We start from the raw sequence: 10,371 nt of genomic DNA on the forward strand, positions 1-10,371 counted from the left end.
TAAGATCTCCAATACTGAAGCTGACTAAAGGTTTTCAAAAGAAAGAAGAAAGTCATGTCCTAAGCTTGTCTGGGTCTGTTCTGTCCATTATCTAGAAAGTCCTAATAAAAATCATGCATGGAGATTTGGAGTTTTTAAAAAAAATGTTACCTCCTATTCTTTGTTTTCCAGATGTGGTCCAAAAACGTTTGCTTGTCTAGTCCGTCGAGAGAAATCCCACAAGGTCCGCTACAAAGTCCAATCGATCTGTTTCAGTCTGGGCACATTGTGAAAATATGTGCCCCTATGGTTAGATATTCAAAGCAAGTGACATTTCCCAACAGCCCCATTTATCTCTGTGCATACTTCAGGGAGGTATGATAGACTAATTCAGCAAAAGGAATTGTTAAACCAGCTTGGTTGTGAACTGACCTTGTGAATATTTTAGTATGGATATGCACATATGTATCTGCTTTGAAGTAAAGGCCACCCAGACTGCATCCACACTGCAGAAATAATCCGCTTTGACACCACTTTAACTGCCATGGCTCAACGGTATGGAATTCTGGGAACAGTAGTTTTGTGAGGCATTTAGGCTTCTCTGTCAGAGAGCTCTAGTGCCACAACTATTATTCCCAGAATTCCATACCATTGAGCCATGGCAGTTAAAGTGGTGTTAAACTGGGTTATTTCTGCAGTGCAGATGCAGAGAGAGTATTCACACAAGAGCCCAATTCTCTTGACTGCAGCAACTTTGGTTATGACCATTGCTATTTGTTTTTTCTTAGAAATATAAATGTACCCTTAGTGATGTTTTCTTATATGATGTGTTCACAAAGTAAAAGAGCAGACATTTTGGGTTTTTTCTTTTTAAAAATAAACAACAAAAGAGATACTTGGGTAGAGCTTAACTTTACATTGTCTGTGTTGTTTGACTGAGAGTACTTTTTGTTTAGGTTGACAGCATATACAGGTTGAGTATGCCTTATCCAAAATGTTTGAGGCCACAAGTGCTTTGGATTTTGGAATATTTGAGGAGATGCAAGTTCAAACATGAAATCCATGTATATTTCATATAGATACCCATAGTCTGAAGGTAATTGTAAACAATATTTTTAATAATTTTGTTCATGAAACAAACTTTGTATCCATTGAACTATAAAAATTGTGATGTCATGTTGGCACTCAAAACGTTTTGGATTTTGGAGCATGTCGGATTTTTGGATAAGGGACACTCAGCCTGTAACAATAAATTCAATAAAGGAATACCAAATAACTGTAACTCTGTCTCCCTTTTTCCTATCCCCTATATATTATTACCTTCATTTAGTTCTGTAAAAAGTCCTGTCTATGGGAGTGGGGCATTTGGATGGTATTTAATACTTTAAAAAAGTGATCCCATTGCATTTAGTGCTATCCAGAATAAAAGAGGGTGACAAATTAAGATACTCAAAAATATGTGTCTCCCCCCACCCCCTAAATATTAAGGAATACATCCTGATGGTAAGAGCTGTAAGCTGCCTCAGACAGTGATGGAGTCTCCTTCTTCGGAGGTTTTAAACAGCAGATGCATGACCACCTGTTGGGGCACTTTGATTGAGTATTCCTGCATGGCGCAAGGTTGGACTGGATGGTCCTTGTGGTCTCAATTAGGAGTGAAGTCACAGCTGTGAATTTACAGGACCTAAGCAGAGCAATAGGGAGTAGGGAGTCTTGGAGATGTCTCATCCACAGGGTCATCATGAGTTGATGTCGCCCCAAAGGCAGTTAACAACAGCAAGCATGTCCTAAGTGTATGCTAATGTGCAAATCCATACTCTTCACAATAACACAAACTTTATAAAATGAATGTAGTAAGTTGATGCCATTTTTGTTCCACTTCTGAAGTTACTTTCCCTGACCATTGTGTTTCCTCTTGCAGCAGAGGCTCCTTGTGTTTCAAAGCCCTGTGAACATCCTCCCATCTGAACTGGCATTTCACTTTCATCTCATAAACTGATTTGTTTGACCATATTTAATTATTTCCTTCTGAGTAATTAGAATGTTTTGAGTATACAATTGTGATGAACTGACTCACAAACCAGCCAATCAGAAACCAGAGGCCCTAAGCCAATCCGGTGCTGGCTGAGGAGTTTGAAGGTTCTGTTTGGCAGTTGGTTTGGTCAGTTAGGGTTTGGAATCCTGAGGGATGAAACTGGCATTTAGTTAGGGAACAGTAGGGTCCAAGAGAGGACTGAGTTCCAGGGGTTCCTGAGGGAACAGTATTTTAGGGGTGTACAGGTTCGTTATAGACCATGAAAGGGTCTATCGGTCCCAGAGAGGGAGGGGACAGTATAAGTCTTGAGAGTCTACAAAAGAGACTTGAGACACACCTGTATTTTAACAACGAAGCAAGTCAAGTTACAAATCCAAGTTATATTTTACAATTCTATGTTAAAATAAATCTTTGTTGCTGTTTTAAACATACCCTTGGCCTGTGTGTTGTACCAAAACTTTGGACATGGCAAGGGGTGGGCCGTATTAAAGAGGTGTCACATAAATTGGTGGCAGCGGTGGGATAACAAAAGTCCCAGGCGCCTGCCACCATAGAAAGGTTGTTTGTCACATAATTTGGTGTGTAGCGCCGGGATACGAAAAATCCAGTAGCTGGAGGTGTGCTGAAGTTAAGGGGTCTGAGTGGAAATACCAGATACCCGATAGTAGGTTTAAACTGAAAGAAAGGAAAACCTACAGTTTAAAATCTAGGTGTTAAGTTCAGAAGAGTGATCTCTGAGGTAAAAACAAAAAGGGTAATTTGTAGGAGATCACTTGAAAACTGACAACCCTAGATTAGACTAGTCTCTGAGGTAAACATATTGGGTATTGGTAAGAGACTAGTACAACAAGAAAAAGCACACTTTGTGATTCCTGAGGTAAACGTCAGTGGTAAATGTAGGGAATCACCAGTCTGACTTTAAATCAAAGTGGATTCTTTTGACTCAGTTGAGACATAGTAAAATAAGAGTATTTCCTGAGGTAAAATTTTTAGGTACTGTATTTTCCGGCATACAAGACGACTGGGCGTATAAAATGACCCCCAACTTTTCTAGTTAAAATATAGAGTTTGGGATATACTCGCCGTATAAGACTACAGTACCCCTCTTCCAATGCACACCAAATAAAATTTTTAAAAACATCAGATTTGTTTTCAATATGGTAATTTTAATTCAAATGCTTATGACATGCAGGTACTTAGCAGGAAAACTTGTTGTAGACAAAGCCTGCTTGGATTGGTCAGCTCTCCCTGCCTGCCCAACCCTCCCTGTTTCCAAGACTATCAGAGCGGTATTGCAAACACGTCTCTTTTTCTCATACCCTGGGCATCCTGGATGCCTGCAGCTTGCTCCGCCCTTCAGTTACATATGCGACGACTGCAGATTCTTCAGTCTGGCTTGGAAATTTCAGCACCTGCCCTATAAGATGACACCCGGCATATAAGACGACCCCTGACTTTTGAGAAAATTTTCCTGGGTTAAAAAGTAGTCTTATACGCCAGAAAATACAGTAATTGTAAGGAAATACTATCAACAATTCCTCCTTAAAAAGTTAAACCTCCAAGAGAGCCAGAAATGGTGGAGGAGGAAGTTGGAGAAGAAATGGTGGATAGTGTTGACACAGTAATTTCTGAACTTCAAGAGAGTGTTGCAATTTGGAAAACTTGAAATGGCCAGACTCAAAGATAGAGAGAGAGAGATTAAAATGGCCAGAGACTTTGTAGGGAAAAAGAAATTGAAAGAGGAAAAGAAATTGAAATGGCTAGACTTGAAAAAGAAATTGAAATGGCCAAAATAAAAGAATGAGAAAATGAAAGGTTTTTAAGAGAGAAAGAAATGGATCATCAGCTTCAGATGAGGAGTTTAGAACAGGGAATCGCTCAAACTCAGATGATGGCTGAGGTAAACATAATACCCCAAATTGACACAAAATGGCTTCCACGATATTATAAAGGGGACAATATTGAGTCCTTCTTTACCAACTTTGAGAGAACTTGTGAAGAATTAAACATACAAAAAGAAGAAAGGATGAGCTATGTGAAGTCACAAATTAGTGGTGGTCTGACAGAAATTTATGCAGAAATGAGGCCAGATGAGGCCCAAAATTACAATCTGTTTAAGAACATGGTAAAACAGAGATTTGGACTAACTCCAGAGCACCACAGAAGAGAATTTCGTGCGATTAAAAGAAAAGGCGATGAAACGTATACACAGATGGGATGCAGATAGGATTATTTGTTAAAAAGTTGGATTGAGGGGTCTAAAATAACAACAAAGGATGAGTTACAAAGTCTGATAGGCTTGGAACAGTTTTATAACGTCATTCCCCAGAAATATAGGTGGTTGGTTCAGGACCGACAGCCTAAAACCATAGCTGAAGTGGCCAAGATAATAGATATATTGGCCTTAATCAGAGAGGATGATAGAAAAATGGCAAGGACTGAGGGAAAACCTCTAGAAAATGAAAAAAGAAATCCCAAAATTTGGCATAGCTCAAAAGAGAGGAATAGCAATGGTAAAAATTTTCAACTTTGGCAGCCAGAGAAAACATCTGAAACTGAGAGGAAAAGGGGTGCGATGAGAGAATATGACCCTGAAGTCGATAAAAATAACAGTTGGTTTAAAAAACAGTCAAAATTCAATCCAAAAAAATGTTATGAATGTGGAAAACTAGGTCACCTCAGATATAGTTGTCTAATTATATATAAAGAAGAGTCAAAATCAAATATAAAATCAGCTTATTGTGTGAGATCGGTTGGGCCAACAATGCAGGAATGTTGCCACAGAAAACAAAATGAGGCAGCAGTTGCCACAGAAAAGGCAGTTGGAACAGTAACTGACACTAAAAGGGTTCCTTCTCCGAGACCTTGTTAATTTGTAACAAATTTACCTCAAGAGTTAGATAGAGAGGAACACAGAGAATTGATCTAAATAAATAAGACTTGGGTGTGGGGTTTTTGTGACTATGGGGCTGAAGTGTGTATAGTTAAATCACACTTAATACAACCTCAAGATTTGTGCCCAGAAGAAAAAATGATTTTAAAGGGTTTAGGAGGCCCTGAATTTCCAGTACCAAATGCCAATTTAAATATCTCCTTCCGAAGTCATGAATTCTAATGGAAATTTGCAATATATGATTCTATCCCAATAGATTGTCTTACTGGGAATGATTTAAACCAACACATGCGGCTATTTAAAAAGTACCATAAGTTAGGAGATAAAGAGAGATCTAAGAGACAGGATGAAGTAGCCAATACACTTCAAAGAAAAATAAATGAGTTGGAGTCAGAAAATCAGACATTACAAAGCCTCATGGAAGGGAAAACAGAAAAGACTGTTTCTCTGGGAAAAAGGTTAGATAAGAAAGAAAATACTATTTCAGAGTTATAAGATAAAATTTCTAAGATGAAACTTTCCTTAACTAGTAAAGAAGATACTACCAGCCTATGGGGTTTGCTAAATGATGCAAATGAAAAATATATTCAACAGGAGAGAGAAAAAGAAACTTTAATGCAAGAAAATAGAGAGTTACAAAAACAACTATATGAATTAAAACAAAAAAATCAGATTCTGCATCAGAAATTTAATAAAGGTCAGAATGAGCTTGATAACATAACGTTAAGAACTAAAGATCTATACACAAAGATTGCCAAAATAGAGAATAAACAAAGTGTTAAAGACAAAAAAATTCAGATGCTTTTGAAAAATTACCAGAGAGCCAGTAAACAGACAAAAAGGTGGGGAAAAGGTTTTGCCATGTAAAACCAAATTATAACTCCATCTACTTTAAACTTCTCAAGCTAAAGTCTAATGGTCACATACAAAAAGAAAAAATAGAGATTAAACGACAAGGGGGAAAAGACACAAAGTTAAAGAAAAAACATCCTGTCAAAGTCAAAGCGACACAAAATTATACTTTCGACAAGTTGCCTGTAATAATAATAATAACCCAAAAGATTGAACTAGTTCAAAATGATTGTGAAAAACCAGAAAAAATAAAGCTAGCAGGGGTAGGCATATCTATACAAGACATGCTCACATCTATCAACTTCGCTGTCAAGCATATTGGTGGTGACCAGACGACAGACAATCGTTGGTGGGACCCCAAAAGCCATCAACCAACCGGAAAAAGAGATTCACTAGAGAAAGAAAAACCAGAGATCGTGATGAACTCTCTAGAGAACTTGATGACTTCAATAAGGGGCGCGTTACAGTCTACAGAAAAAGATATAAAGATTGCACAATGCACTCAAAGAATCTGTTCCAGTGAAACAAGAAGAAACAGAGACTTTTTACCAGATGAGGTGTTAAGTCCACAGCCGATAAAAAGAAACACGTTGTCAGCTACAAGATCTGATCCAGAAAAGACTCCTGAAAAGGACAATGATTTAATTGAGTTGATAGACTGGAAAACCAATATATTGTTGTCTGCCATTGGTATAATGAAAACCAAAATATTTTCAAAACCATACTGGGAAAACTGAATTATTTTATCAGGAATATTTGATTAACATGATGTTCCTGGAATGATAATGCAGAGGAGGAAATGGGTAAAACTTAGAAGAGCCTGTTTCCTTACTATTTTCTGAGAATGCTTGAGAACCAGGTTGTGTGAATTGGGAAATGAATCTTGGGCAATGTTTAATCACTGTTTCGTGTATTTTCATAGGTCCGGTTGTAACAATGATTTTTCATTGATTCTTGGGGACAGACTTACTCTGTCCTGCACAACATAAATGACTGTTTTATGTCCCCTAATGGTAACTCCCAATTTGCTTTATCAGGAAAGTGATCCTACCTAATGCCAGTTTTATTGCAGTCCTTTGATTGTATTGTTTTGCTTTTCATAGATACAAAAAATTAAGTTCAGATTATTGTACAGCATTCTGCCATGCTCAAAGAGTGTTCTGAATTCACGGCCAGACTTTCCTGGCAGTGCAAAGCCTGTGGCCATCAGTCAGTTGACAAAATATATCAGAGGGAACTTTGGATTCATATTGGAAATAACAACAATAACTCCTATCTTTTTTACTCACTTTTATTTTAGGAGGTGCAACTTTTACTAATAACAACCCTAAAATCATGCATTTCTTCATTGTTTTCTCTGGGGCAGCTTTCACTTTTGCCATGGGGATGGCAAGTCAGGTCTAAACAGGGGTAGATGTCAGTTTAAATGAAGGAAGGAAGGAGACTCCAATTTGGTTGTTCAAAGTTACAATTATTTACTTAGAATGGGACGTCTCTGCTAATAGAGTCCTTTCTTCTTTATGATTGTTTCTACTTTTTTTGAAATGGGGGGAGGAGGAGGTAGATGTCTATCAAGATCTTGGTTTGTCTCAAGCCACAAGGAAACAATTTCTGTCTCTTTAAGTCCTCTTTAAACCTCTCAGTTCTTAGCTGCCTCCACTCTTTTCCTCTTAATTTTCGTTCTCTGCTTTCCCGTTCTCTTTTCTCTCTAGGCTTGTATTGTGGGTAGTCGTCTTCAATATTAAAAAAAGGTCGCTTTTACTTGTACTTGTAGACGGTGGAGTTTGGCGTCAGCGGCTCCCCGCTTTTGCTGCTGCTACGCTTCCCTGGCGCCTCTCTGCAGCTTTCGCTGAGCTTCCCCACTGCTCTCCTCTCATCCGAGAGGAGTTGAATGGGGTTGCTCCCAGTTGTTTGGAGGCTTCTTTGGGGGATGCCTCCGGGGCTCCCTATGCCAAGGGAGTATTTACCGTGTTGTTTGTCTTGAATGGCAAGAAAAAGAAATTTTCCTGCAGCACAGAGTGACGTTTCTTGGAGCTCCCTCGAAACGCGGCTGGACGCCTTCTCTCCGCACCGGAAGTCTACATAGGATAATAGGAATTGTACAATTAATTAGTCTTGGGCCTATGTTTTTAAAAGAAGTACACTGTTAACATTGAATTGGTTTTCAAAGTAAAGATACACACAGCTCATTTTTCCTTTAAAAAGCTGCATTTCTCCTAGCTCTGCAGAAGAAAAAGATTTACTAAAACTCATATAATAAAAAATTACATCTTAAACTATGTGGAAATCATAAAAATATTGCATGGATGTTCACAAATAAAGCCTGAGTCAAATAGGATTAATCAAATATGGCTATTTTCCAAAGGCTTAAGTCTAGTGGGCAGTAGACTATAACTATAAGTTGGCTCTCACAGTCACACATCTGATTGCTTTTCTGAATGTTTTTTGTTTTTGTTTTGAAACAAAAGCAAAAGCAAAAGCACTGCTTAGATGCAAAAATTCTTCCAGTGGTATATGTGAGTGGGACAGTACAGCTCTTCCTCTCCTACACTTTGTTCTATGTTCTGGAAAATCCAAAGTCTCTCAGAATCAACGTGAGAGAAGGAAGGATCAAGAAGCTGTAAAGGAAAACAGAGGTGAAAAGGGCCAGCTCTGTGCATGAACAAGTGTTTGGTCATGCTGGCTGGAGAATCTTGGGAGCTGTAATCCAGAAGCTAACTTTTCCAAGCTCTGGCATAGAATACATGATTCTTTGTATCCAGCCTTAAAACTTTAGCCCTTTTTATTACAAAGAAATAAAGGAAATTCACAAGCAATGTTGTATCCTGTTACTCAGAATGAAATATAGGCAGCCCTTAGTATCCATGGGGGTTCCACAGACACAAAAAACTACAGGACCTCAAGTACAGTGGTTTTCAGCAGTTGTGTGCATTAGGGCTAATGGGGCTTGCCATCTGGGGATGCTTAATTACGCAAATGGAAAGCCCACAGTTGGGGCAGGCAGGCTGTACTGGAATATCACTTCCCAGTCTTCTACAGTTAGGTCCAGTATTGATTAATAATAATAATAGACATTTATTTAGAATGATCACATTAGCAGCACTTACTCTCTGATAAGTATGTTTAAGTTTATAGTCTAAATTATCTAAAATGTACATCTAGAAGGCAACATGCATTTAGGAATTTATGCCACCTTCTGAAGGTAGAACAGTATAAGACAAGACCTTAATACTCTAAAATAGTGAGATGTGTGAAATGTGAATAGATGTAATGCTTACTCACTTTCAATTCCCCTGCTAGCAAAGTCTTTTCCATGGGCCAGATGATAGAGGTGTGAATTGTTTAGCAAGGCCTGTTACATGAAAACAAATTAAACATATAACCTAAACAAAAGATATTGCATTAAAAGATTTATGTGTCTGACATCACTATTATTTACTTAAAGACCATAATAGAGTAATTCAATATTGCCTATTAATGTAAGTTCAGAATCATTCCACAACATTCTGACTCCTACAGTATCAGGATTCAGAAATAACCCTTCTGTAATGGCAGATTTGATGCAGGTCTTCAAAATATAGATTACCACAAGCAACCCTCAAAGGAATTTTATTTTAAATATGGGTAAAGTGAGGCAGTGTGGCGTAGTGGTTTGAATGTTGGACTAGGTTGATTCCCAGATTTGCCATGAAACCCACTGGGTGACCTTGGGCAAGTCACATACTCTCAGCCTGAGGAAAAGGCAGTGGGAAACCTCCTCTGAACAAATCTTGCCAAGAAACCCCCATGATATATTCACCTTAGTGTCGCCATAAGTCAGAAACAACTTGAAGGCACAAAACAACAACAACAAAGGGTAAAGACTGTGTGTCTGGAATTCAAGAATGACATCATGAATCTATAAACTTGCAATTTCAAGTCTTCAGCATTCAACATCTATCATAAGCCAAAGTATAAGGAAGAACCTTATTTTATATTCCTTTTGAAATTTATTTTCTTTTATCATGAAATAAATCTTGGGTTAGTTAACAGCTCTTAGCTATGCTCTTGGATTATTCTTGACACCTACACAGGTCTAGTCTACAAGTCCGGAAGGGGGGAGAACAAGGAGGAAAACAAGAGTAGGGTAGCCAATTGAAAATCTCTATTTGATTACCTTGAGGAATCCGTAGAGACAGAGGATAAATAAAAAGGTAGGGAAATCTAAGGTTTGTAAAAAAAAATCCTAATGGCCAAGATTCGTGTATGAGAATTAAAATGTCACCCTGGAACATTCAACATCTATCATAAGCCAAAGTATAAGGAAGAACCTTATTTTATATTCCTTTTAATAATAATAATACTATGTTTTATTTATAAACCGCTATTCCAAATAGATCATAGCGGTGTACAAGAAAATTATATAACAGTACAAGAAAAATCTACAATTAAGATACACTGTATCTTCAGGCCAGCCCCTGATGACGCTGGGCCGGCCTGCTCTCTCCCTCAACGGCCGAAAGATGACAGTTATGGAGGGAGGGCACTCAGTCTTCAGGCCAGCCCCTGATGACGCTGGGCCGGCCTGCTCTCTCCCTCAACGGCCGAAAGATGACAGTTATGGAGGGAGGGC

The 10,371-nt window shown here is 38.3% G+C and overlaps 1 protein-coding gene across 1 annotated transcript in view; it reads right to left on the bottom strand.

The window, feature by feature from the left end:
* Positions 1 to 10,371, bottom strand: part of DLD (dihydrolipoamide dehydrogenase) — a 203,985-nt gene that overhangs the window by 180,089 nt on the left and 13,525 nt on the right. Inside the window, exon 4 of the mRNA XM_042469623.1 lies at positions 9,042 to 9,111. Coding sequence (XP_042325557.1) covers positions 9,042 to 9,111 — 70 coding nt within the window. The remainder of the gene's footprint in view (positions 1 to 9,041; positions 9,112 to 10,371) is intronic.

The sequence above is a fragment of the Sceloporus undulatus genome, chromosome 5, assembly GCF_019175285.1.
Source record: "Sceloporus undulatus isolate JIND9_A2432 ecotype Alabama chromosome 5, SceUnd_v1.1, whole genome shotgun sequence".
In the NCBI taxonomy this organism is placed as follows: Eukaryota; Metazoa; Chordata; class Lepidosauria; order Squamata; family Phrynosomatidae; genus Sceloporus; species Sceloporus undulatus.